General features: G+C 53.6%; 1 protein-coding gene across 5 annotated transcripts; it reads right to left on the bottom strand.

Annotated features, from left to right (window-relative positions):
* Positions 1–1,943: 1,943 nt before the first annotated feature.
* On the bottom strand, positions 1,944–24,965 carry Rapgef3 (Rap guanine nucleotide exchange factor 3). Of its 5 annotated transcripts, none has more exons than XM_029469932.2 (28): positions 24,689–24,965; positions 24,059–24,271; positions 18,947–19,000; positions 18,743–18,849; positions 18,381–18,502; positions 17,858–18,026; positions 17,240–17,324; positions 16,577–16,637; positions 16,415–16,491; positions 16,095–16,241; positions 15,635–15,747; positions 15,255–15,343; positions 14,920–14,998; positions 14,586–14,745; positions 14,415–14,497; positions 13,811–13,850; positions 11,268–11,349; positions 10,804–10,950; positions 7,755–7,852; positions 7,242–7,367; positions 6,979–7,160; positions 6,618–6,708; positions 6,459–6,509; positions 5,542–5,629; positions 5,172–5,236; positions 4,221–4,275; positions 4,055–4,126; positions 1,944–2,611 (listed from the first exon to the last, which is right to left on the bottom strand). In XM_029469932.2, the coding sequence occupies exons 1-28, from the start codon at positions 24,692–24,694 to the stop codon at positions 2,493–2,495; spliced, it is 2,781 nt and encodes a 926-aa protein (XP_029325792.1). In that variant the 5' UTR covers positions 24,695–24,965; the 3' UTR covers positions 1,944–2,492. The 5 variants fall into 5 exon arrangements, with proteins under 5 accessions (XP_029325792.1, XP_085688137.1, XP_085688138.1 ...); XM_085832011.1 differs by lacking the exon at positions 24,689–24,965 and adding an exon at positions 24,448–24,533; XM_085832012.1 differs by lacking the exon at positions 24,689–24,965 and adding an exon at positions 24,471–24,513.
* Between the last annotated feature and the right edge of the window lie 2,619 nt (positions 24,966–27,584).

Below are 27,584 nucleotides of genomic sequence, written 5' to 3'. Positions count from 1 at the left end.
ACACAGACACACACACAGACACACACATATATACCTAGACACACACACACACAAACACACACACACAGATGCACACAAGCATACATATACACACATATACACACAAACGCAGAGACACACGCACAGTCTCACACACACACACACACACACACACACACACACACACACACACTTGGGCCTAGATACATGGTTGCTCAGCTCTTGTCCACACACACTCACACGCCTCTGCTCTACCTCTTTAGGTGACAGGTTTTTCAAAGGCTAGCTCTAGGGCTTCTTCCCTTGTCTCAGCAGACCTGTGATCTTGGCCTCCACCACCACCCACCCATACGCACCCTGGGCTTCTAGGGAGCAGGAGCAGGCTCCCCACCCTCTGCCTGAACACCAGGAGCCTGCTGCCACGAGGCTCTGTACTCTGAGCCTCCTGTCTTCCAGCGGTGACCTGGCTCGGACATCCACTCCCCAAGTCTGTGCTCCCTGCCTCTCCAGAGAATTGTTCTTCTGTCTTTCCCATCAGGCTCAAAGAGGTCCAGCCTGGGGTAGAGTGGCTCGGAAGCTGCAGCTTGTCTAAGCTGGAAGACCCACAAGGAGCCCAGAATTCTGATCAGAAGGTAGGTGTGTCCAGTGAGGAGAGGACAACGTCTGTCTCATCACTGGGCTGGTTTCACCCCAGAGTCCATGATGGGAGCAGAGCCGAGACTGACAGGCATGGTCTCCACTGCCACACTGACAATGGCTGGGAGGACAAGAACGCTTCAGGGACTCTTTCCTGACTCACGGATGCTTAGGCCTGATTTCATGATTGCTCAGCTTTGGTCTCTTCCATCAGATCTTCCCTCCCTGCCCACAGGCGAGGGAACTGGTTTGGTCATCCCTGGCAGTCAGTCCATCCCGAGAGCTGTGTCAGACTCTACTCTGGGAGATGTAGCTTGTCCTCCGGGGCCACAGACACAGGACTGGGACAGTCACTCTGGGAGAGGCAACTCCTGCTGTCTTGTTTGTCACTTAACGACCAGATATCATACCCATCTTACAGATGGACAAATGAAGGCCAAGAAAGAACATGGGTACACTTGGGTTCATTAGACCTGAGGTGTAACGTCCTTGCCAACAGCTTGGATCTCTCCTGGGAGCCCGCTGACATGACATCAGAGTGAAGTGTCTGGCAGTGTGGAGGCCAGGGGGGAGGAGTATGTCAAGTCTGAGCCTGGCCATTGCACCCATAGGACAAGAACAGGGCTGCCCCAGCTGCCTCCGGCCCGCTGCTGTGAGCAGACCTCCTCAGACACCTGAGAGTCCTGCTGCCCTGGAGTGTACTGGGAGCTGGGAGCTTCCAGATCAGATGTGTCTAGAGCTGCCAGGCTCCCAACACGGAGAGTAGAGAGGGCAGCAGTCCTCTGTGGAGGTTCTAGGCCTGGATCTGTGTCCAGTCAGGGACTGAAGAGGCCGGGAAAAGAGGGCCTTAACCTCCACAGCCCGTGTGGGACGGGGGGTGGGAGGGTGTGGGGTGGGGGCAGGACACTCATCACCAAGGCCTCCCAATCCTCTGCCTAGTCTCTTCTCTCACCCCTTGAGGCCCCTGCTCAGCATATGACACCCAACAGGGTCAGGAGCTATCTGCTGGAAGGGGAAGATAGAGGATGCTAGCTGTAGCTGGACTCTCATAGTGTCTCTGTCTCTGTCTGTGTATGTATGTATGTATGTGTATATATATATATATATATATATATATATATATATATATATGGTTTTTCTTTTTTTTTTTTTCAGAGAGCTGAGGGTCCCCCAAGTGCCTGGGACAACAGTGGAGCCCATCTGGGTAACGGCTAGCCTCCCTGGAGCCCAGCCCGAGATAGACGGTGGGTGTCTGCTTTTCTGTACCCAGGGAGCAACCTCCTCCACCGGCTTTCCCAGCCACACACCCAGGCTGTAGAACACACACATATCTTTGTTAATTTATGGGAACAATACAACTCCTCTGGGACCACCGCTCTAGGCAACAGCCCTGCCTACACCCAGCTGTTTATCTCAGATGTGTGGAGAGAAAAGAAGAACTCCCCACCCTCTCCCAGGCAAGGTCCCACCCAGGGCTCACATACACACACAAACCCTGCAGATGTGAGCTCACTGGCCCCAGTGAAAACCAGCATGGGGCCTGGCGACCACTGGATGGTACAGCTGCACGTACAGATGTACACACGTGCAGATGTGCAGAAGGCCCGGTGGTGGGAGGGCTCTCTACTGATCCAGAGTCCTGTACCTCCCAGCTCTCCTACCCACGGCATGGCCTCAATGTCCCCCTTTCCTTGGCCGTGAACAAAGATCTCCATAGCTGACAGTCATCACAGGGACAGCTGCCCTGACACTGCCCACTCCAGGGCCTTGAGTCCGCTCTGTGGAGAGCCCTGCCCAGCTGTGGCTGGCCTCTGGACCTCTTGGTTGCACAGGCTCTGGCTTCCTTGGAGAGAGTGCCTGCTTCAGCCAGTCCTTCCTCATGGTTCCAGCTCCCGGGAGAGGCGGGACAGTTCCCGCTGGTTGTCAATGACCTTCAGCTGCTGGACATAAGCCCAGGTGCTGGCTGGATTCCGGGTGCTCAGGGACTGCTCAGAACCTGGAGGAAGGGAGAGCCATCAGAGAGAGAGAGAGAGAGAGAGAGAGAGAGAGAGAGAGAGAGAGAGAGAGAGAGAGAGAGAGAGAGAGAGAGAGAGAGAGAGGCGCCATGGTCACTTCACCAAGCCCACCTCTCTCTCTGGGGAACAGCCTCAGCTCTCTCTCCCCTCCCCTACCTCACATCCTCTCAATCCCAGCCCCCAGACTACTGTCTCTCCCACCACAGAGTCAGGAGGGCAGTGGATGCAAAGTCTGAAGAAAGAAGGTCCCTCCGCCCACCAAGGTCTCAGCATAATACCCATTCTCTGGGTCAAAAGGAACTAAAACAGACTGGATATGGTGGTGTGCGTTTATAATCCTGGAGCTTCAGAAGCTGAGGCAGGAGGATGGAGAGTTCCAAGCCCTGTTTCAAGAAACAAACAAGAAATGGCCAGGCATGGTGGTGTATGCCTTGACTCCAGCACCCAGGAGGTGGAGGCATGGAGATCTTTAGGAGTTTGAAGCTAGCCCGGGCTACATAATGAGTTCCAGGCCAGCAAAGCCAAAAAGGCAAGCAAGCAAAAGCTGGTGGAATAGCTTAGGGCGTGAACTGCTTGTCCTAACAACGTGTCGTGTTGGGCGCCTGTAATTCCCATGCTCAAACAGTCAGATCGCTGGGGCCAGTCTGACAGCCTAGGACACTTGTTAAGTTCCTGGCCAGTGAGAGCTTGTCTCACAAAGAAGAGAGAGCGGCTGTCCAAGGATGACCATCCAAGGCTGTTCTCTGCCCACCGGCCCTGGTGTGTCCTCATATGCAATGGCTGGCATCCATCCTCACACATACACACAGGTGTATGCACACATCAATAAAAATAAAACTTGAAAAAAAAAAGTTCCTTGTGATATGCGTGACGCATGCAGGTGTGAGATAAGGCTATTTTTTTTTTTTAATGAAAACACAGGAAATAGCTCAGGCTTGGAATCTCAGCCTGGGCCACGAGGCAAGACCGTCTCAAAAATCAACCAGCCAAAAAACAAAATGTAAAATAAAAAATAGGAGTAACTCAAAATTCATCGTAGTGGCTGCTGCGGAGAGCGAGCCAGTGGACAGCGGAGAACCAAGTCGCCATCTGTGCTCTCCGCCTGGGACTGAGCCACGGGCTCAGACTATTATGAATATATCGAGCCCAGGACAGCTACCATAGGCAATGACTACTCCATAACGGCATGACCTCCCATCAGATAAGTGCATAGGATGGAGTTAGCACAAGAACTTCACCTCCAGCACTTCCTTTTAGCTTGGGCTAGTGGGGATATCTGTCCCATTCAGGTGCCAACGAACTGTACAAAAGCGTCCGTACGTAAGCGTCCATACGTAAGCGTCCATACGTAAGCGTATGTACGTACGTAAGCGTCTGGCTCTGTCCAGCTACGCCAGCTGTCAGTACCCTGTCCCATCACTTACACGTGGAGATCCTTGATCCCTGGCTGTCCTCGTGGATGTGAGAAACTCGGCTTCTGAGTGGTGATAGAGGCGCTGGGCACAGAGAGAGGGAGAGTCAGGGAGATGGCCCCACGGAGCCTCCCGGGGCGGATGCTGAGGGGCTGTCGCCCAGGAGAGCATCTCTTACCGGTGCTGTGACTTCGGCAGTGGTGAAGCATCCGCACGGCTCTGGCCATCATCCGCTGAGGACAACACAAAGTCATGAGATCTGGCCTGTCAGCCCGAGGTGTCCCCTGCATATGGGGATCTGGGAGTTAAGCTCCCTTTGAACCATGCTGATAGGGACTAGGGGTCTATAAAAAGACAGGGTTATGAATGCTTCAACCCGGCACATCCATGTGCTCAATAAGAGCTGGCAGCAGCTGGAAGACAGGGATCGGGGAAGGCTAAGAGATAGGAGTAGAAAGGGCTCTTATTGAACAGTGTGATGATTTTTTAAATAAGATCTATTTATCTATATGATATACATGGTCACTGTCTTCACACACACCAGAAGAAGACATCAGACCCCATTAGCCAGCTGGGCATTGAACTCAGGACCTCTGCAAGAGCAGTCAGTGCTGTTAACCACTGAGCCATCTCTCTAGCCCAGAACAGTGTGATGTTTGAGGCTATCATCTAGTAGTCCTAAAGGCAGACCCTCCCACGTGCAGTAGAATGAGACAGGAACTACTTTAAAAAAATAGAAAACAAACAAACAAACAAAAAAACCAGGGGGGGGCGCACATCTTTAATCCCAGCACTTGGGAGGCAGAGGCAGACGGATATCTGAGTTTGAGGCCAGTATGGTGGTCTACAGAGTGAGTTCCAGGACAGCCAGGGCTACACAGAGAAACCCTGTCTTGGGAAAAAACAAACAAACAAACAAACAAAACCCAAAACCAAAAACAAGGTCTCTCTATAGCCCAGGCTGTTCTTAAATATAGTAACCCCAGTCTTAGTCTCCTGCCTACTGGGGTTACTTGCACGCATGCCTGGACTCAGGTTCTATCAGTGGACACCCACCCCTGCCCCTTCCTGGGCAGCTGTCACACTGCTAACCCAGACTAGAGGTGGGAGCCCACTTTCCTGAACTCACCATCTTCTCAAAGTTGATGAGGTTCTCTACCAGTGTGTGGTTCCCCTCGTGGATGAAGGTCACATCTGCAAAGGGAGGACTTTCTTTGCTAATAGGTCCCCAAATGCCTCCCTCTCCTGCATCCCAAGAAAGCTGAGGGGCCAACCGTAGGAAGCCTAGGTCCTGTCCCAGTCACACTGCGCTTAGCCTGCAGCAGCCTCAGAGCCATGGCAACTTGCTGGTATCTCCTGGGGTATCTACCACAGCCTTGGCGCAGCCCTGCTGTGTTCCTGCCCTAACTTCTTTCAGCTTGTCAACCTCTGATTGAGCTGAGCACTCCCTGGGTGTCAGCCCTTCAGCTGTCATGGCCACAGAGTGTTAAGGGGCCTACCTTTGAGCAGCAGGGGCATGAAGGGGATGACAGGAGGGGAGAGCTTGGTGAGAGCCAATCGGTACACTCGGTGGTTCCAGGAAGGGTCCTGTGAGGAAAGAAGGCTGCCCTGATGGAGGCTGCATATGATGGCCCACCACAGACCCAGGCCACACTGGAGAGACTCCAAGCCAGCCTCCCCTCATACGGAGGCTCACCGAGGCAGGGTCTGTGGTAGACCAAACAGCACTGAGGCCTGGCTTTCTAAGTTCCCAGTGACCCCAGGAAATCTTCATGGTGATTAATCCCAGAGACCCCAGGTTTCTGGGAAAACCTCTCAGCCTCTCTATCTCTGGTGAGTGTGTTCCCCTGAACCCCTTGGATCCCAGTTTTCTTGAGAACACCCAAGACTGAAAACACGTTGGCTTTCTTCTCTCTGGAACACTACAAAACCTTCAAAAAAAGTTCCTACTCCCGTCTCATTCCTTACTTTTGTCTTACAAGCCCTTTTGTCTGGTCCGCAAGCCCTTTAAGGGTCCAGGAGGGTCCAGTGACAAATATCCTCTTACCTGATACACAATGGGTCACAATGACACATAGTAGGTCTTCTTCTCACTACCTCAAGGAATACCTCTTTGCTGTCAAGTTCAGCCCAAACCCTTGGGCAGAGCAGCCAGAGCCTGGTATCCTCTGACTCCTCCTGCAACTCAGACCCAGGACATCCCGGGGCCTGCTGTGGTCGCATATCCAGGGCAAATGTCCTCTCCATGAATAGCAGAGGGTAGAGTATATTCCACAAGCCCCTATCACTATATTGAGTACCCTCAGCCAGCACCCACAACCACAGACCAGAGGGATCCAGGCTCTAGCTGGGCACCAAAAGCCATGAAAGGCCCAAGCCAGGGTCCAGAGAAGGTGGAAATGGGTCCAGTACTCACCAGCAACCTTTCCAGGGCTGAGTACAGCTTCCGTACTTTATGGGGCAGGCGCTGTAAAGGTGAGACAGGTGAAGGGCCACGGCTGGGAAGAGAGAGCCCCCCCCCCCAACATCCCCCAGGAGGGCAGAAGCCTGGCCTTGGCAGATCCCGGATACTCACCTCCCAGGTGTGGGCCAGCCGGCTGATGGCCGAGTTGCTGAGGCCAAACATGACCGCAAAGAAAGAGTTGAGGTTCTTCTGCTCCTTGAGGCTGTGAGTGAGCACAAGACCCAGACACCCTCAGAGGAAACAGCCAAATCCCCAGAGATGCCTTTGTAGGGTGGGTGGGTTAAGTAAGAGGCAAAGGCTCTGGGAACCCAAGAACAAAAAGAAGGCAGATTGGGCAACGCAGCAGGCAGGGAGAGGGGTTAAGAAAGGGTGGCTGCAGGACTGGCAACACACCACCCTGTCTCTGCACATTCCACTATCCTCCCCGTACCCCATCATCTGCACACACCCTGCAGTCCCAACAGGCACTCACTGGGCTGCCAGCTTGATGAACTTCCGGAGTAGCTGAGCCCGGGAGCCAGGAACAGGGCAGAGACAGAGCTCCGTGGCCACCCAGTACTGCAGCTCGTTGAAGCGCCGCATGAAGCGCTCCAGGTTCGCGGTGGTGACATCCCGCAGGTGCTGGGGGCCCAGGACATAATGGATCAGCTCCACCTGGACGGGCCAAAGACCAGGTCAGCACGCTAGGCCTGGTGTCCCGCCCACACCCTCCTCCTCCTGCTCTACCTCCTGCACCTGGTGGATCCTGTTGAAGAGGTTCCAGTCATGGTCGGTCAGCTGGCCTGCCAGGTCCTTGGCACTCACTAGGTCCAGCATCTCAGAAGAACCCAGAGTGGGGCCCAGCTGCTCAGGGTGTGGGGTCTGCAGGAGAAGAATGCTCAGACACAGGGGGGACCTGGGACAAAAACTCTGCCTGTGGTGGTGAGAGGGACAGCGGACAGACAGACAGGGCACTGCGAAGTAGAGAGGCTTCTCGGGTCTGTGGACAGTGAAAAATGGGCTCTTCTGAGGGGTCACTGTTCTGACAGTTCCCTCATGCTGGAACTCTGGCTTGAGACCCTGGAGTTAGGGTTAGCTAACCCCTCTTTCCCCTTGGCATCTCCAAATGCTGTGGCCAGCCCTCCCTTTTCTCCCAGTGAAGACTCAGGAGCAGCCAGAGGCCATTCTCTGTGGCCACCCCCCACCCAGAACCCACCCTGCCTCCTGGTCCCAGAGTTCCTCGGGCTCTGGCAGCCTGCCTGTCCCTACCAGCTCATGCACTTCCTGTGGGTCGACAACAAAGAGCCGCTCGTTGAGCCCCAGGGATGTGGCCACACCGCGGGCATCTGGCTGCAAGCCAACGACATCTGTGAAGACAGCAGAGGCTGTGCTGAGGGGAGGTGGTTGGGACGGAGGCCAGGGAGCAGCTGGAGGCCCTGCCTAGCTGAAAGTGTTCTTCTTCTGGCGATGGCTGGGGAGAGACTCTAAAGGCACAGGTGCTCATGACCACACCTCGATGCTGCCTGTGGCATCGACTCAGGCAGCACCTGAGACTCGTCACTTATGGACGAGACATCCGCCTTCCTGACCCTCGATTTCCTCTTCAATAAACCAAAGCCTGTAAGGCTTGCCCCAACTACTTCCCAGGCCATTTTTATAAGTGTGGCTGCTGCAGGGAAAAGATGTGTATAAAAAAAAAAAAAAAAACCAAAAACAAAAAACTCTGGAAATTAGGAAATGGCCTATCTACCTCTTAATGTTGACCTTCATCAGCTATGGACTGGACAATACTTGAGTCTTCCCATCTCTGGGCCCTTGACCAGTGGCTTCCAAAGTATGGCATACAAGACTACTCATGTGTCCAGAGAAAAACTTAGCTCTTCTATTTAATCCACTTTGTCTATTTTCTTCTATTAATCCATTTCTTCTATTTTGTGTATAGCTTTATAATCACATGTTGAGGAAGTGGTTTTATATATAATGTATACGCAAGTGTACACTTAGGGAGATTTGTACATTTTTTTTTAATTTATTTTATTTATGTGAGTACACTTTAGCCATTTTCAGACACACCAGTAGAGGGCATCAGATCCCATTGCAGATGGTTGTGAGCCACCATGTGGGTGCTGGGAATTGAACTCAGGACCTCTGGAAGAGCAGTCAGTGTTCTTACCTGCTGGGCCATCTCTCCAATAGAGCATTGGCTAGTGACCATCAGTGGTCTGAAAAATGACTGCCGCATAGTAGGATCTCAATAAAGGACACTGAGCAGCAGTGACTCTCCAGGTAGCCACCAGAGGGCAGTGCTTCCCAGAGCCCAGGTGAGCTCTAGAGTCACTCCTGCTGACTCCTGAAGGGTGAGGGCTTTTCTCTTAGCCACCCTTGCCACAGTTCCCTGATGACCCCAGTTCCTGACTGCTGGGCTCTGACCGTCAAGTCCAGGCTACACTACTCAAGGATAACAATGGCTTTTAGCGTGCCAAAAATCTCCCAAAGCAGGTCCTGATAACGTAGACAGGAGTCTAGGAAGAGACGTGCTAGACTCAGGGTTGTATGTCTTGTGGGCATCGGCAGTCTAACAGCTACAGACTCTCATAAGAGTGCAGTCACTTGGCAGACAAGGACATGGAGAGGCAGAGAGGCCCAGGGTGCCCCAGTTGGGTCGTAGTTAATGTGAAATTCTCTCCCTAACCCTGGGAGTCTATGTTCACCATCACCCAGCAGATCTGTCAGAGTCGCTGTAGGAACTAGCACATTGCTGCTTCGTAGATGATGCTTCAAAATGTTTTCTATTAGGGCCGAAAAGGTGGCTCAGCAGTCAGGGACACTGGTTACTCTTCCAGAGGACCTGGGTTCTATTCCTACCCCACTTGGTAGCTCACAACCTTGTGTATGTCTTGTTTCAGGGGGTCTAACCCCCTCTTCTGAGTTTCACAGGAATCAAACACATGTAAGCCTGCAGAGGCCATCCATTTGGGCAAAATAACCACTACGTATAAAATAAAAACAACACTATCTTTAAAACCTTATTTTAAAAGTGTTTGCAGTCCTGGTTAGTTAGTTCATCATTCTGACACAAGCTAGGCTCATCTAGGAAGAAGGAACCTCAAGTGAGAAAATGTCTCTGTCGGGCTGGCCTGTAGCAAGTTCTTGATTAATGATTAATCTGGAAGGCCCAGCCCACTGTGGGCAGTGCCACACTGGGAATGTGGTCCTGGGTTCTATAAGAAAGCAGGCTGAGCAAGCCATTGGGAGAAGCCAGAAAAAGCCATGGCCACTGCTTTGGTTCCTGCATTGTGTTTCTTCCCCGACTTCCCTTTACAGGGGACTGGATTTTTGTTGTGTGTGTTTGTTTGTTTGTTTGTTTGTTTGTTTGTTTGTTTTTCAAGACAGGGTTTATCTGGGTAGCCTTGGCTGTCCTGGAACTCATTCTGTAGACCAGGCTGGCTTCGAACTCAGAAATCTGCCTGCCTTTGCCTCCCAAGTGCTGGGAATAAAGGTGTGCGCCACCACTGCCCCACAGGGGGCTGTTAAGATGAAAGATGAGATATTCATTTGCTTCTCCAAAATTCTTTTGATCATGCTTTTTATGACAAAGCCAGAAAGCAAACTAGGAAATCTGCTGAATAACTTAAAAAAAGGAGGACTATCTAAAATCAAAGGCTAGCCACAGGCTCACTAACTCCATTAGCTCTGGGAGTAGGCTGAATTCTCTTGAGCGCCAGCTTCCATGGTGGAAAAAAGGGGATAGGATTTCCTCCTGTGGGCTGGAGAGATGGTTCAGGGGTTAAGACCACCGACTGTTCTTCCAAAGGTCCTGAGTTCAATTCCCAGCAACCACATGGTAGCTCACAACCATCTGTAATAGGGATCCAATACCCTGTTCTGGTGTCTGAAGATAGCTATAGTGCACTCATATAAATAAAATTTAAAAAGTCTTTAAAAATAAAGATATCCTCTGTTGAGACAGCGCTGGGGAATGAGTGAGTGTATAGGAATGGTACATGTCAGAAAGCATGCTGAACACTTTCTTGTCTTAATTCTCACAAATCCTCTATCAGGCCTCGCCATTTTACCATCTCTGCTTTACAAACGAAGAGCTCATACAGAGAGCTCACACACCCCGGGTCGGGAGCCACAGCCAGTGAGCGAACCAACCGGCTGGGTCCTCGAGCATTGCTTCTGAAACAGCCAGAAGAGATGTGGTAATCCTGCCGCAATTCAGGGCATGAACAGTAACGGTCTGAATTCAAGGGAGTGGGTTTGGATGCGACGGTGCTCTCTCAGGGCAGAGAGTTAATCCAGAGATACAACTCACCACCGGCAGAATTGACCTTCACCAACACCTGTCCCTTGGTCCAGTGGTCCTCATGGGCCAAAGCTGCCATCACTTCTCTCACCGAGGCCGTCACCGGCAGGTGCAGGGTCAGCACTGAGTGGTCAGGTCTGCAGATGTCGTAGGGGACTGGAGGGGAGGGGGTGGAGATGAGCTGGAAGCAGAAACCTGGTCTCCCCTCCCCACGAGGAGTAGGGCCCTAGCTCAGCAGCAAGAAGACTCCCATAGGCCAGAAACAGGATACAAGGCATGGCAAAGTGGGTTGATATCAAGGCCCGGTGGGGAGTCCCAGACCTGAGGAAGCAGCACAGGTGGCTGACAACCTGCTTGGCACAGCTGTAGAAAAGACCCTGAGGAGGGCCAAGTCTTCCCCTAGCCCACAACAACAACAGCCAGGCAAGAGGGACAGAGACAGCATGCCTGACCTGCTCAGTTACCCCACCCACCTTTGTCCCCAACTCGGATGGCACCCGCGCTGCTTGGGAGGGGTTCCTCCTGGTTAGGGAGCCAAACAGGTGCATTCCGGGCCTGAAAGGGAAACAGAACAAGGCTCCAGAGACCAGGGACAACAGACAGGGGAAAGTCAGGGAGGGTCTCTGTCACCGCCAGCAGGGACCCCCAAAGGATCCGTCCTACTCCCAGGGGCTCTGCTGGCCGCATGAACCCAAAGTTCAGGGAGCCAGGCTTGAGGAGACCCAGAGGTCAAGCGCAGGCCAGTCATCTGATAGGGGAGGGGGTGGGGTTGAGCCACCTCCATAAACAGGGCCAGGGCTGTTCCAGGATGGAAATGTCTGGGCCTGGTTGCTTTTCTTTTTCCTCCCTTCTGCAAGCATTTGCTACAAAGTGGGCGGGCCCAGTTCTTTTTTTTTTTTTTTTTCTTCTTTCCTTCCCTCGCTAGCATTTGCTACAAAGTGGACATTGTTCTGGATGTCTAAATATGCAAGGTCGTCCTCAGAGAAAAATATTTTCAGTCCCGGTTTTGTGAACGTGATAAATGAGGCTCAGAGAAGTGAAGTGACGGGCTACAGGGTACACAGCCGCCGCGCGTGGCTAGAAAACTTGCGCTCTCTGTTCCCCCCTGTCCTGCAAGAGCTGCCCTGTCCCAGTGGGCTGCAAATGCCAAATAGCCTTTCTGTGAGCTGTCCTAACATGGGCTCACCTGACTTCCCCTTTCTCTCCAAATCTGGTACTTTCTCTCTGCCTCTAAATGGAGCTGGCCCCCTGCTCTCTGCCCCTTCCTGGACAGTTCCACCATGAGTGCCACCTGAGCACCTGAACCTGTGCTGGGCTCACCAGGGCCCCGGCCTTAAAGTTACATCCCCATCCATCACCCAGTGCTCCAGGCTCTCACACCTGGGGGTCCCCTCATCCCTGTCCCTTCCGAGTTTATACTCCTCACTGCTCCCTAGAGATTACCACTTTCTTCTGGGTTCTTCGCTTAAATGGGTCCCCAGTGCCATCTCTCCTACCTCAAAAGTAACCCCCCACACACACACCCGGCGCAGCCACTCATTTCTAACCCATGTGAGCAGAGCCACACTGAGCTGGGGACAGAATCCGTCATTGCTTGTCCCCTTTAACCTTTCAACAATTCCAAGGCGGGATCCTAGGAGGAGTAACTCTGGCCCCTGACCCCCTTCCTGGTCTCCTCTCCAGCCTCTAGCACTGCCTGGAGCCCTGTTTGTCATCATCAGCTCCTGGGACACGTCTCTAAGCCTCATGGTACCTCAGCACGTCAGCGAGTCATCTTTTCTCTGCCTGCTCTCTCAGGCGCCTCTGACTGCATCAGGAGACTATTTCACAGTTCTGCTCCTCTAGTGACTGTGAACCCACAAGCTGGGGGCCCCTCCTGCCACACCATCCAGCATCCAGCAGGGTCTCTGACATTCCTGGGTGACTGGCATTGATTCCTCAGTGTCAGCCACATGCAGAAGCAAGCAAGGGCCCCTCATGTCCAGCCCTACATCCTGATGGGATGGGATGTAACAGATATGAACATCGCAACTTCTGGGGTGTGGGGGAGGAGCCTAGTATCGGAAGAGGAGAAAGGAAGAATTGTAGAAAGCAGGGAGAGGGGACCCCTGGGTATGAGAAGTTTGAGGCAATGAGCCAGGTTCCCTTAGCAAACAAAGGAAAGCATCTACAAGGTGAGTGCTTTGAAGAAACCAGAAAGGACGTCTGGGGATGCTCAGGATGGGAACAGGAAGGCCTCTTGGGGACACACATTCTGGCTCTGTTCAGAACAAGGGTCACAGAAGACAGGCCATGCAGAAGGCTAAATACAAGGTCCTGGGGTGAGGCCAACTGTGACTACAGCAGGAAGGAGCCTCTGGCTGGCCGGGCGGGGCCGGCTGGAGCCAAGTTGCTCACTTTTGAATTCACATCCCTATGACCAACCCAGCTTCCTTTCCTCCTAGTTCTTTCTCATACCACTCCTCAACCAAATCTTTTTTTTGTTGTTGTTGTTTTGTTTTTGTTTTTCAAGACAGGGTTTCTCTTTATAGCTCTGGCTGTCCTGGAACTCACTTTGTGGACCAGGCTGGCCTCGAACTCAGAAATCCGCCTGCCTCTGCCTCCCGAGTGCTGGGATTAAAGGCGTGCGCCACCATGCCCGGCTCCTCAACCAAATCTTACCTCCAGTCACAACTGCCACACCTCCTCCCCAGCCCCACCTGGAGCCCGGGGACGGGCCTTATCAGGCCATCTAAGCACCTACACCACCACCCACCAGAAACCCTTGGCTCTCTGGGATGAACCCAGTCACCCGTCTCATCTCCCAGCCACAACTGCAGGCCTGAATCACCTCCCAAAGGAATACAAGCTCCCCAGGGTAAGGATGAAGGTGTCCCCTTCACCCTTGTAGCTCTCACACAGGACCTTCTCTGATGCACCCAGCACAGGCCAAGGACACTCGGGTGTCAGGGGCTGGAGGGGCAGAGGGAAGATGGCAGGCTGGGCAGAGAGGAAAAACAAGAGGCGGGACAGGCACCTTGGTCTGCGGAGATACATTCCCACAGCCATTCTCCAACCTGCAGAGAAGAGTGAGAGAGAGAGCCACTGAGGACCCTGGCAGGCAGGACACTCTCAGGGCCAGTGGCCACAGTGGTCTGGATCCCATCTTGCCCTTTCCAGAGGTTCAGAGGGATGTGAGAAGGGACATACACAGGGCAGGGGGCAAGGTGTGTTTAAAACCCGGATTGGCTTCTGTGGTTTCCCAGAGGCCAGAAGGAAGGGAGGAAGCAGGAGCAAGATACAGGTTCTTGGGATGTGAGTGAGCTCTTGTCCCAGCTACCCCCAGAGATGTCTGGGGAAGCAAGATAAACTCAAAGGAGTTGATCGATGGACAGGGCCAGTGGACATTGGTACCATACTCCACAGTAATTGGCCAAAGGGGAGACGTAAGTATGCAAGTGCATTCAATGTATAGAATGAACGAAAGGATGACTGTAGCATATGTGGGAACGGAACAGCGGCTGATAAGAACCCCTCATGGGCTAAGACAAGCTGCCTAGCCTGGGGGCCTGGATGCACCAGGGCCAGCAGCTCAGCCCCTGCTGCACAAAGAGGACGGATAAGCTTCCGTCACTGGTCACCTGTGGTGTCGCCGTCTCTCCGGATACTGTTCCCTCAGCAAGTTGCTAAGTCGGGCATCTCTGCTCACCAGGTCTGAGAGTTTCTGGGAAGGGCCAAGAGTCAGCCCCTGGGACGGCTGCAGCTGTACCTTCCTGGGTCAGCCCAGCCAGCCCAGCTCTACTCCCAGGTACCTGGAGGAAACTGGTGGCCACGGGATCCGAGTGGAGCATCGGGCTATACAGGGCCACCCACCGGCTGACTAGCCGCAGGATCTGCTGCCTCTTGTTGCAGATGTAGGTGCTGCGTTCCTGCTCGCTGCCTCCAGCAGGGTCTGCTGGCTCCACGTGGAAAGTGGACACCAGTCAAGGGAACCACAACAAGTCACTGAGGCCACCCATCATACAGGACCCGACGGCTCAGGGAACCAGGGAAGGGTCATACGGCGGCCACTTTGAGATTCCTTCCCTCATCTCGACACCCCACCCCACCCTGTACCCACCCATCATCCTGTGGGTGGAAGGATATTGGTGCAGGAGGGCAGTGAAGAGCTGGGTGCTGGGCATGAAGACACTGTGGGTCAGCAGGAAGTCACTGAGGAACGCCTCTGTTGGGCAGGGTTAGGGTTGGGGAGGGATTTCAGCCCGAGTCATAGCTCACCTATATGGGCACCCGGAATATACGTCCCCTAAGTCAGCACAAGCAAGGGAAGCGGTACCCAGCCCCTGTGACAGTTCTCTCCACCCAAGCAAAGATCACTTCCTGCCAAGTGCCAGGATGCACCCATCTAGAACCTGCCGAGGTCAGGCTGCAGTGCCCTCCCCGATGACTCAGAGAACAGGGAGAGTGTCTTCTGTCGCTACCTGTTGGGTCGTGAGCACTGGAATCCGGTCTCATAGCCTCCAACAGCAGTTCTAGGATTTTCTCTGGGGTGCCAGACATGACCGTATACCTAGGGGCAAAACAGTAAATCGATAGCATGTGTCCTAGGGACATCACCCCCCCCCACGCCCTGCACACAGACATCAATAACTGATTACATCACACCTTACGGTTGGCTAGCCCTAGTCCATCTTGGAGAGGGGGCATTGATTATCCTCTCAGTCCCTCAGTGCCTCCCACCCCCAGATGGGCAAAGGGCATCAAGCGTGGCATGGAAACAGAGCAAGGCTTGGAGGTGCGAGAAGCATACTGGGTAGGGCAGTGTGGAGCTGTGTTGGGAGAGACATGATAGGCTTGTTACCGGTTCCTGCCTGGGGTCGGGGGGCGGGAAGGGCCAGCACCCTGAGAGGTTCTCTCCAGAACCAAGACCACTTTGCCATGTTCTTCCAGTCTCATGGTTTTTGCTTCCACATCCTGGAGAAGGAGCCACACTCACGCTAAAACCCTAGGCTGCCCTTCAGATCTCCTGTACCACCTCCCTTCCAAACCTAGAGGCCCAGAGGCCCCCTAAGGGGGCCTCAGCTCTTCTCCAGATCCACCTGCATCAGACCTCTCCTCCCTCAGTGCCTCCACAGACCCAACCCCTCAATCCCTGCCCTGGCCAGTCCTTGTTCTCTCACGCCAAACTGTGGATGTCCACTCCCAGCCAGATCCCAAGTGTCCTTACAAATTCTCTCTGAATGCCAGTGCCTCTGCCCAGATTCCGCCCCCCCCCGCCATGTCCTCACCACCACCACCTCCCAACCCCCACCCTGAGGCACCTTGATGATGCGGTTGAAGTCCTGCTTGTCCACACGCAGAAAGTGACAGTTATTTTCTCGAAGGATGATGGTGGCTGCCCGAGGTGCATCGTTCACCAGAGCCAGCTGTCCAAAGTCATCTCCCTCGTGCAACGTGGTCACCAGCCCCTGAAGCCAGGACTCAATCATAGCCCGTCCCTACCCACCAGCCCTTGGTAGGAGGGACAGACTGGGCCAAATGTGTGGGATCAGCAGCCTTGGGGCTATCAAAAGAAGTGTCCATGAGGACATGAAGTAAAGACCGTTGACATCTATCCCGGTGGGCTGGAGGGAGGGCTTACCTTGCCATGGGTCACCACATTGACAGATCCTTTCCAGATAATGTACCACGAGGTACCCTTGTCCCCCTGGCTGAACACTGGCAGAAACACCAATCAGATTTGTCCCTTCCTATCACCCACCACTGTCCCATGGCTCCAGACACGGTGGCCAACCCAACTTACACACAGTTCCTGCCTTGCTGTGTGGTTCAAAGAGTAGAACAGCAGCTAATTCCCGCTTCACCTAGGGGCAGAGAAGAGAAGTTCAATAGAGGTAGCCTTGGGGAAAGAGAGACAAGCTGAGAGTCAGGGTATATCCAAAGACAGCACTGGAGGATAGAGCTATGGTCAGGACACTTGTCCCTGGGATGTGGCAGAGATAGAGTAAGGGGACGGAATGGACAATATTTAAACTGAGGTCTGGTGGTAAGAAACTAGGTGGAGAGACTGCAGAGATGGCTCAGTGGTTAAGAGCCCTGGCTATGCTTCCAGAGGACCTGGGTTCAATTCCCAGCATCCAGGTTGACAGCTCACAACCATCTGTAATGTCAGTTCCAGGGGATCCAGTGCCCTGTCCTAGATTCCATGGGCACCAGGCATGCATGTTGTGCACAGACACATTCAGGCGGGCAAACACATCCATACACATAAAGAAATAAAATATTTTAAAACTGTAATTTTAAAAAGAAGACCTTGGACAAAGGTCTTCCTCATAGCCATAGACAAGGGGAGGGAACTGCCCTCCTCCCTCCTCCCTCCTCCCTCCCTCCTTCCTCTCCTCCCCCACCCCCCATCTAGCAGTAGGAAGGGGTCTGGCTAAAGAACAAGCCAGTTGTGTATACTGACCGAGTTAGAAAGGTGGGCCACCGCCTTGATATGCAGCAGCTCTTCAAAGATGAGGTCCAGTTCTTCATCTGTACGCTGACCTGGGCTGCAAGAGCAGAGGAAGCCCTGAGAAGCGTGGATCTGAGCCAGGGAGGTGCCATGCCACGCCACCTGCCCGCTGGGGCCTGGGGCCAACTGGCCACTCCACAGCAATCAGTCAAGCCAATGGTTATCAATAGCAGGCTTTGTGGGTGAGCCCCAGGGACGGGCACTGTGCTAAGCACCGTCTGTGGACTGTTTCATTCTACTCTCACGAGGACATGAGCAAGGATGATCCTCACTTGACAGAAGAGGAAGGAAGCTGGCTGGAGAGGCCCAAGTCACCCAGTGAGTAGCTAGCTGGTTGGACTAGAATTTGAATCCTGACCTCTTTCTGTCCAAAATCCATATCCTCTGTCAGTGGGGAGGGCCTTTAGATCCTCTGGTCCTACACCCTCAGGAATAGAAGGAGAGATGGTCTGGGATGTGGGGGCTGAGCCTCTACTGCCTAGGTCCTTTCCCCAAGATGAACCAGAGAGCCTATGGGGTTTGAACTGAAGGCTGTGTGGGAACGGGAGCAGAAGCAGGCTCTCCACTCACGGCTTCCGGAGCGCCACGGTGAGTAGGGCATCAGGCCCTCGCTGGGACAGGAGGGCCATAGCCTCAGCTAGCTCCTCTTCCACGTCATGAGTTCCTGCAGGCTCGGGCTCCGGTCCAGGGAACCTGTAGAATTGGGCATCTCGGTCCTGGAAGGTCCAGTCATGTTTTACTGGGGAGCCAAGACATGGCAAAGAAAAGAAAATCAGGCGAGGTATTGATTGGACTTAATTCTAGCAATATCAGAATGCCTTATCCAGCGGTTCTCAAACTGTGTATCGAGACCCCTTTGGGGGAATCACATATCAGATAATTATATTATGATCCGTAACAGTAGCAGAATTATAGATATGAAGTAGCAACAAAATAATTTTATGGTTGGGGTCACCACAACACAAGGGGTCTCGGCCTTAGGGAGGTGGTGAACCACTTGCCTTAAACCTCTCCACAGCTCCCACCAGAGTCCACTCCCCAGGTCGGGTCTCCCTACCCCCCACCCAGTCCTAGTGCCCAGAGTTCAGCTCACCATGGCAAAGGGCACCCTCATCCAGCAACACCTGGCAGATGCCCACGGCTTGGCTCCGTGAGTGGACCCCAAGCCCCAGAGCCAAGATCCCATCCACTAGCTCCCGGCCAGAGCAGCACTGCCTGTGGGGAATGGCAGGGGGTCAGAGAATCAAAGTGGGAGGATGCCGAACTCTATCCAAAGGCACCACCCATCCAGGCCCAAGTGCAGCTCTTCTACACCCCCCACTCCTACCACCCCCTAGCCCCCCACTCCCCACCCTACCCCACTCCGCCCCACACCCCCCTTTGCAAAGCAGGGCTGGGCCCAGATTCTTGCCGGAGAGAAGGGAAGGAAAGACCGGATCCCAACTCACCACTCACCGATATAGTCGCAGATGGTATTTTCTGTCTCGGATGAGGGTAGGGTAAGTGGCCAAGAGATGGCGGTGCAGGAGCTTCCCTGCCTTGTGCACATGCTCTGTGGTGGCCTGGGACAAAGCAGGGAAGGGCACCACAGACTTAGACCCTGAACACCGTCCCCTGCAGCCCGTAGCCCCTCCCAACTCTGCCTTCCTCAGCTCCTACCTGCTCCAGACTCACTCTGAAGTCCAGGGAGCCCTCGCTGTTGGTAAGTGGTGTCTGAGGACAGTAGAAAGAGTTTGCAGGTCAGCGGGAGCTCTTCAGACTCACGGAGTGGGACCCCCTCCCTGCCCCTCTCAGAAGACACCTTTTCCGACACCAGTGTGCTGCTGGTGAGAACCCCAAGATCCCTATTCTGCGCAGCCAGGGTCCACACGTACTCAGGCTGCCAGGCAAACAGGCCCCCTGTGTGGCTGGTCGGGGGTGGTGCTAAAGGAAGTTAGAAGATGTGCTACAAGATTCAGGAGAGGCCAGGGCGTGAACACCTTGGGAGGCCTGGGAACACCAGCTTCTGGCTGGGTCTACAGGCTGACCTCAGGCTCAGATCTGTGTCCAACCACAGGGTCTGGACTAAATCTCTATGTACAAAATCGCTAAAGCGTAAATAAGAGAAACTCTCGAGCTTTTGGAGGGCCCCCACGAGCCGGCACAGATTGCGTGTTTAAACACTGCCTGGTGTATAGTTGTGCACATGTTAGCTTTTACTCTCTAAAATGGCAGAGGTGTGGCAGTGGCTGACAGGCCACAGCCCTGTAAGGATAGGGAAGGCCTTGGTAGCCCGGATCGGGCTTACCATAGAAACATTGTCTAAAGATGCTCTTGGTAACAATGTTTCCACCAGGGGCTCCAAGGCAAAAGTGCCCTGCCGAACAGACATGAAGGCCCTCACAACCCTCTTGTCCATCCATCTGAAAATGGAGAGCCTATGCCCAGTTTCCGGCAGGCTGCTCTGTTGTCTACAAGCCCTCCCAAGGCATCCTTTCCAGCTCAGAGCATATCCACCTTCCTGACACCCCCACATCCTAGGTGTGCTAGGCAGACATGATGTGTTCCCTCACGACTTTCAGGGAAACAAGTCTGCATGTGCATAACTAACCACGCAGGCGCTGGATTGTCAACCAGGTATGGGTAAATTGGAGCTCCCACCCAAAGCGGTCTCATTTCCACCCATTCCGCCCACCACACCTCCCTACGCTCAAGGAGAAGTGTTGGCTGGGGCTGTGGGATCCAAGACCTTTCCCTGAGACGCAGATTCTAAGCAGAGGCATCTTTTCACTATACCCAAGCAAAGACCTGACATGAGTGCCTAGCCCAACATGGGGTGGAAGTCACAGGGTGTCCCAAGGGTATCTCTGTCCGGGTCACGAGCCCAGGCCAGTGCCAGACACACAGCCCTAGAGACTTAAGGACAGGAAATGAGGAGGAGGAGGAGCCAGAAAGGGAGGCAGAGCAGGAATGTATCCAGCCAGGCCCTATGTTGGAACAAACAGTGCCCGAGTGCTAATGACTTCTTGTTATTTGTATCAAAATGCCCAAGTCACCCTAGCTCCTGTCCCAGCTCCCTGTGGTGCCCACAGCCCAGGCTCTAGCTGGGCTCCATTACTATTGTTGTTAGATTTGTGTGTGTGTGTGTTCATAGAAGATAGACAAGGATCAGATTCCCTGGAACTGGAGTTACAGGTAGCTATGACACTGTTGCTAGGGGTCAAACTCAAGCCTTCTACAAATTCAGCAAATGTTCTTATGCACAGAGCCATCTCTTCAGTTATTTTTTTTTTTTTTTTGGTGGTGGAGGGGGGAGGGTGCAAGGTCTCCTGCAGTCAAGGCTAAAGTCATTAAGTATCTGAGCATGTCCTTGACCTTCCGATCAGTACCCAGGGCTCCATGTTAAGTGAGCACGTTATCAACTGACCCCTAGCCCACCCTTCCTGGAATTATCTTGACCCGGGAAGCCACATGACCAAGGTGGTCACTTCCTGCCCTGCTCCAAGGGATGGGCACGGGAGGGGGGGGGGGATATTCACTGCCAAGGGTTACACAGTTGCTCAGCAAGGCAAGATCGGAGGTGCTGCCTCTGTGTGAAGCAGGTGTTTGGATTCTATTTCTAAGCCAGCGAAAAAAGGTTACATAAGCCACCCTAACAGGTGGTAAACAGCACTCACACCGGAACTGCCTGACTCCACAGCCCATGCTCCCAGCCCTGCCTCCTCTCCTGAGTTCAACCCTGTTCTCATGTCTTCACTGCAGGCCACAGCCATAGAAATAGCAGGGCCACTCTGCCCTCAGGACCATTCTACAGGCAGAACAAGGGGCGAGCCTGTGACCACAGCCCTCTGTGTCCTTGTCATGCTCCTGCGGATGGGACCCTTGGAACCAGGCAGGGGGAGGACCGCTAATGAGCAGCAGTGGGCATGCGTGTGGCCTCCAGATGCCTATGTTCGGATGCTGGTTTCTGAGTGGCAGCCAGAGTGTGTAACCTTATGGTGATTCAAGCTCTCTGTGGGCCAGCTTCTTGTCTGTGAAGGGGACTGGCAATAAAAGTACCTACTCCCGAGAGTTATCATCATATTATTTAAGTAGGTTAGTAATCTGAAACCCATGGGATGGTGCCTGCTGCCTACAGTAACTGCTTGGAAAACACTAATGCAGTAACTGAGGGTTTTGTTTATTTTTTTGCTTTATTTATTTATTTATTTATTTATTTATTTATTTATTTATTTATTTTTGGTTTGCCTTTTCAAGACTGGGTTTCTCTGTGTGGCCCTGGCTGTCCTGGAACTCACTCTGTAGACCAGGCTGGCCTCAAACTCAGAAATCCACCTGCCTCTGCCTCCCGAGTGCTGGGATTAAAGGCCTGTGCCACCTCACACCGCCACTTTCTTATTTCTTATGTGTACCTACTCCCTTGACATAGGAGCTACAGCTGGCCCTGGACTTGGACTCATGACCCTAATTGTCATGTTGAGGTCCTCAGTTGGCTCGGCCTTCACCTATCAAATCTTCTTAGCCTGGGACAGGCAGGATCCCAGGTAAAAGACGATGTGCTGGCATTAGCCAGATGGCCGGCCCCACCCTACTTCCCTGTCACTAAGTGTCAGAGCTTGGCTAGATAGAGAGTCAGGGACAGCCCCGGGACCCACCAGACCAGTTCCTTTGGTCATGGCTAAGGTCCTAGGCCAGGTTGTGCATGGAGCAGGGACACAGAGGGTGTCGGAGGTATTCTGCAGGTAGATCTTGCAGCTCAGCCACTCAGCAGCTGTGGAGCCCTTCACCAGCTGCTTGACCTCTCTGCGCCTCCCTCCTCACATCTGTAAGATTGAAACCATTAGGACTGATCCCATCAGGCAGGCTGTTGTGAGCACATTTAGTATGACAAATACAAAGCTGTCATAGGGCATGGGACACAACTACTGTGACTCTTAGCCACTATTATTATTTGGATGGATTTGAGAATAGAGCCACTTCCCCCCAAAACTGTCCAGTCTTGCTTGAGCCTTTGGGGCCCACCCAAGGTCACTCTGAGCTTTCTCTTGTTCTCACATCTAGTACAAGACCTCATCTCTCCCACATCTTTTTCAAAGCTGTTTTTCACCCCATTGCTATGCCGCCTTTACCATAGCCAGTCACATCTGGCTGTGAGCCCCTGGATCTACCCTGCTTCCTTTTTCTCTTATCCTGGTCTCTGATGAACTAACTCTTCTTTAGAAGGTGAACCCACTTCCCTCTACTCTTTCTAAAGAGGGGGATGTAGCCCAAACAGCCCAGGCCTACCTTCCTGGCCTCTGGGCTGTCCTTCTTCAGCCCGTGCATGCACACGCCCTACTGCCACTTGCAACCTCACAGGAACACTTCACGAATCAAAAGAGCCATAAGAGAGCCAAGAGGTGCAGCCTCCATGGGGGTCAGAGAGCCTCTTAAGTCCAGGCACAAAAGGCTGAACCTACCTCACTCCACTCATAGGGATGGGCATGGTGGAGAGAGGGGAAACAGTTATTCCAAGCAGCCTAGACCCATTGCCTCCATACCTGGCAGAGGAGGGCCTTGCTTTCAGACCTCTGGCCCCCTTTACACCTCAGCAGCCCCCACACAATCTGGCCCTTCCTTTCTGAGGTCTTAGGGGAGAACAAGACTGAAGAGGACTTCTCCACCCTCTCAAACTTCCGATCCCAAGAGATTCCCCAGTGACCTCATTGTCCTGGTAACTGACCTTCTCCTACCCCCTACCTAGCTTCTCCAAGCTGGGAAGGGGACAGGAAATGCACAAGTAATTATAGCCTGAAAGGGAGGGCGGGTTCCAGCCGGCTAGATTCCAGCAGGAACTACTGGACTGACCCAGAGCCTGTGTAGGGTTGTGGGATAGGACGAGCCTCCCCTCCCATCCCCGCCCCTATCAGAAAGACGCAGGGAGAGAGGGGCTAGCAGGGACTCAACTCCAGTGCCAAGGGTCTCCTCTAGACCCACCTAGGGCTTTCTCAGCCCAGTGTCCTCTATTAGAAATGGAAGTAGCGTTTGGACAAGGTAGGAAAAGGAGATAACCAATCGTGATATTTTTTACTCAAAAAGACTTGCTGGTGAGAGATGATCCTTTCTAAGACTGTCACCCATTCCTGTCTTCTCTCCACCGTCCACACAGTACCCTCTGCCCCCTACACACACACACACACACAGAGCATACAGACAGGACTATTGTTCCCAGTAGTTGGAAAGAGAAGACTCTTGGAGCCTGGAGCCTGGTTCCTGCCTTTCGCCCTCCCTAGCCCCTGTCTTTCTCACTGGCTTCCTTCAGCAGTCCTTCTCCACCCAGAAACCTCTTCAGTCCCCCGTGGCCAGGTGCCAAGCTTTATCCACACAAATACCTCACCCCAGGAGCCAAAAAAACAGATTCAGCCCAGTTCAATTGTTCACGAAAGGAGACCGTTGCCACGGCAATGTGTCAGGAACAGTAACCAAGCTAATTTCACCCCCATTTGACCTGGCCCCACATCTCCCACTGCCTCACAGAAAGAACTCAAACATGTAAGTCCATGTCTGGCACATGGAGGTGATGGATAAATGATAAAGCCCTTTCCTGCTCACCCATCGGTGGCTGAATGGGGCAGCACAGCATGCAGGCATTACAGGCTCATTGTGTGACCAGCAAAACACACACTGCCACCAAACTTCGATGCCTTCTCTTCACCCAGATGAATTTGCTCTGGAGAAAGCTGCCTGGCTCACCAGCACTACAATCCAGACTCTTCCAGCCCTGACCCAGCCTGGCAGAGGGCCGGTACTCACCCAGCGGAGTCCCTGGATGCAGCTGGGGCGCCGGTGCTCGAACACTAGCTGGTAAGAGCAGCAGCGGGGACGGTGCATTCTCTTCAACACCATATTGAGCAGCGTGCCCTCCGGAACCACGTCCGGGAGACCTCCCACCTGCGGTGCCCCCACAGCTGGACTCTCCACCACAGCTGGGCCCACCTGCCAGTGGTTCTCACCTGGCCAGCTGACCTGGGATGTGGGGAGGAAAGAGGACAGCCATCGGTCGGAGGAGCTGGACCTCCCCACTACCACCCCTGGCTTAGCGTCCTCTGGACTTGGACTGGTCATGCGGAGGTGCGGCAACCCTGCCAGGAGCCGGGGGAGGGACAGGAAGACCTGCCCCGGGTCCTGCTGGCTTGGCGCACCTAGGGGTCTCCACTCGACTCACGATGGGGCTCTTCTCAGTTCTGGCTGGAATTCGGCCCCACCTCACTACCCATGTCCTGAAGGCATGTCCACCTTTGTACACACACTAGATCCCCAGAAGCAGCTTTTCCTCAAATTCTCCTCCCCGCCACTCTTTCCCACCCAAACTCCCCCACGTGTCGGCTTCCTCTCCCGCCCTTTCCAGCAGCTTTCTTTGGCCCTGACTCTGGCCCACCTTACCTTCATGTTTCTTCTCCAGCTCACACCGCGGTGCTCGCCCTAGCAAGAGGCTGCAGGATCCCTGGAGTGCTCCAGGGCCGTTCCGTCCGGGAATCCTGGAGCGGTATGAGTGTGAGTCCCGAGGTGCAGCGAAGGGCCAGCCCCTAGCCGGACAGGTTGCCTGGAGCAGCAAGATGCAGGGCTAGGCACATAGGATGAATAGAGGGCTGGGGGTGTGGGGCAGCCCCCGCCCCTTCCCAAAGGCTAAGAACTCCGAGCCTCCGCCTCCGTCCCAGATGTAAGAGCCAGCTGGCACAGGGCGTTCAAGCGAAGCTGCAGCTGGCACCAGTCCGGGCGGGAGCTGTCACACCCCCTGCGCTGCCCGCCCCTTCCCCTCCCCGGACAGGCCAAGGGGGCGGGGAGCAGGCACGAGCTATACCGTAGGGGTGGGCATAGGGGAAGGGGCAGGACCAACAGCTGATGGAGTCCCTACCCGGGACTACGTCAGTGGGTTCAAGCTTCTGTCCAGAAGCCTCAGCGGGTAGGAAGTGCCTTAGGGTATCTGCCCCTGCCGCTGCCCGGGTGCCGGGTTAGGGGCGGTGATGGCTGCACCCGCCGCCACGTGGCCAAGACGAGAAATGCAAACAAGGAAACTAGGGAAGGGGGAGGGAGTGAGTCATGGCGGCCCCACCCGGGAGGGAAATCCGGGCTGGGGCCGCTTCCTGGCCTGGGGCGTCCGGCCTCCTGTTTGGGTTCAGGGTTTCCAGCAGCCCGGGGCTGGAACTGGGCAGCCTTCCCGTGGGGGAATCCCGTTGCCTGGCTTCCCACCTTTGCCCTCCCAATCTCATACACTGGCGCGGGTGGGGAAATTGAGGCTGGCAGGGAGGGACTGCATTCCAGATGGAAAGAGAGACCAGTGGTTGGATTTACTGTGCCGGGGCTTGGATTTGTGGCAGAGTTTCAAAGACAGGCTGGGCTTTGGGGGCCATGCCCCGTCCCCCAAATGCTCCCCTATGCCGGGCAAGGTGAACGCAGAGCACACCTCCTCCCTGGGCCTCTTTCCCCCTTCCACACAGATGGCCGGCACTTCGCTCTTCGCTCTTCGTCTCACTCGCTCCTGCTTCCTAGTGGACAGACTGTGACCAGGAACAGTGATTTCCGTGGCGCCCGGTGATTGCTCCGGACATTGATGAGGGTCTAGAAGAAGGCACAGGTTCCACCCCAGCGTTTTAAAGCTTTCTAGCCTCCTCTCTTCTTTCCCACTGCCATTAAACCAGGAAGGGGAAGAGAGGGCTAAATCCAGCATAGCTAAGCCCATTTCCACCCAGAACTGAGAACTTTAACCACCATTTAAAAACTGAATTTAAATGTGTATGTGTCTCAACAGTTTTTCTCTCCCCAAGGGCACGACTGGTTTAACTCCTCAAATTCTGGTTCCATCCTATTGGCATGAAATGGGAAGTCTGAGCTTTGAACGAACATTTTGAACAAACAGGTCATCTGTAGTGCCCACCCTTTGAGGCACACTAGTGGAGATTTCTCTGCTCCTCTGAGGAAAGAGGGGGACCTGGAAAGGAGTCTGCCTCACTACCCAGGTTCCTAGAACTTGGAAGAATAGCTTGAATACTTGGCCTAAAAGGAGAGGAGATGGGTGGGTAGTGTCTCGCATGTGCAGTTGTAGGTGAAATGGTGGCCGCAGTCAGGATGCTGGATCTGCCCTAGTCTTTGCAAAAGAGTTTTCTGAAATTAACTATGGAGTAGGAAGGGGGGTGTTTCCTATTCCTGCTGCCCCACTTAGGTCAAGCGAGAAAGATGCTAAGAGATGCAGCAGGACCTGTGACTACTTCTTTCAATGCCTTATTTTTAATGATGGTTCTTAAACACTTTAACCTGCCTTTAGCCCACCAGCCACCAGAGGTAGTGGGAAAGAAAGGATATGGGGGAAGTGGACCTGTCTAGAAAGGTTCTTTGGAGCAACTCCCGTTTGTGTTGTCTGGAAATGGGCAGTTGAGTTCACAAGTCAGCCACGGCAGCTCATTCACTCACAAACACTTCATGGATGCACCAGCAGTCCAGTTCTGTAGAGTCAGGTTAGCAACAGGAACACCAGGAAAAGTTCTCAGCTGTGTCTCCCTCGGGGAAGCGAAGATCCGAGAGACCCACAAGCGTTGCACAGCTAGCTGTACCAGCAAGCCAAGCTCTGTCTCCATCACTCCATGGAGTCCTATTTATATCCTCCAAACATCCCATGTCCTCCATGTGCCTTACCTCACATGGGTCTTGCCTCAGCACGGGCATCCAATCACCCCAAGTCTGCGGGAAGCAGCGAGAAACTGCAGTATATCTCTAGAAGGTTTTTGGTGCGTTTGATGCGTTTGTTAGAGTCCCCGACAAATGCCGCTCAACTGCGCATACGTGGTGGACCAATACATGTGTGTCATTAGCCAAGAATCCTTCATCACGTGTCCTTTCATGTGCTTGCTTTCGCAGAGCATCCTCTCACCTGTGTCTGCTTCAGCGAAATGTTCCTTCTCATGTTCGCCCCATCCAACTGACTTCCCAAAGAACCCTGAGTTTCCAATTCAAGAACCTGCTTACCTGTTGATCTAAACTAGGATGGGACGTGCCAGGCTCCTGTGTCCCATCCAGGTTGTCTGGCTCGACTTCAGCCCCAGGATACATGCTCTCTCTGCACTACAGGCATACTGTAGACTGCAGTGCTTAGAGAAGATCCCAAGACACCGGAAGGGGCTGTGTGTGGCAGCCAGGGCCAGGTATGACAATTACTATTCATTACTCATTCATTTGACAAGATTTACAATCACCTAGGTGACCAACCTCTGGGCTTTCTGAGGGTGTTTTTAGAGATAAGACTCACCTTGAATGCAGGCTTCACCATCGCACCATCCCCACAGAC

This window comes from Mus caroli, unplaced genomic scaffold, assembly GCF_978045245.1.
Source record: "Mus caroli unplaced genomic scaffold, Mus_caroli_1 scaffold_16, whole genome shotgun sequence".
Classification (NCBI taxonomy): Eukaryota; Metazoa; Chordata; class Mammalia; order Rodentia; family Muridae; genus Mus; species Mus caroli.
The sequence above is the reverse complement of the archived record's forward strand: the minus strand, read 5'-3'. Positions and strand labels throughout refer to the sequence as shown.

Excerpts from the sequence above, each read along its gene's own strand:
- Rapgef3 (XM_021182877.3), bottom strand. The coding sequence starts at position 24,370 with ATGACCAGTCCAAGTCCAGAGGACGCTAAGCCAGGGGTGGTAGTGGGG. Across the intron at positions 6,510-6,617 it reads GGCTGGCCCACACCTGGGAG|CGCCTGCCCCATAAAGTACG; the intron begins GTGAGTATCCGG and ends TCACCTTTACAG. Across the intron at positions 5,630-6,458 it reads CAGCCCTGGAAAGGTTGCTG|GACCCTTCCTGGAACCACCG; the intron begins GTGAGTACTGGA and ends CTTTCCTCACAG.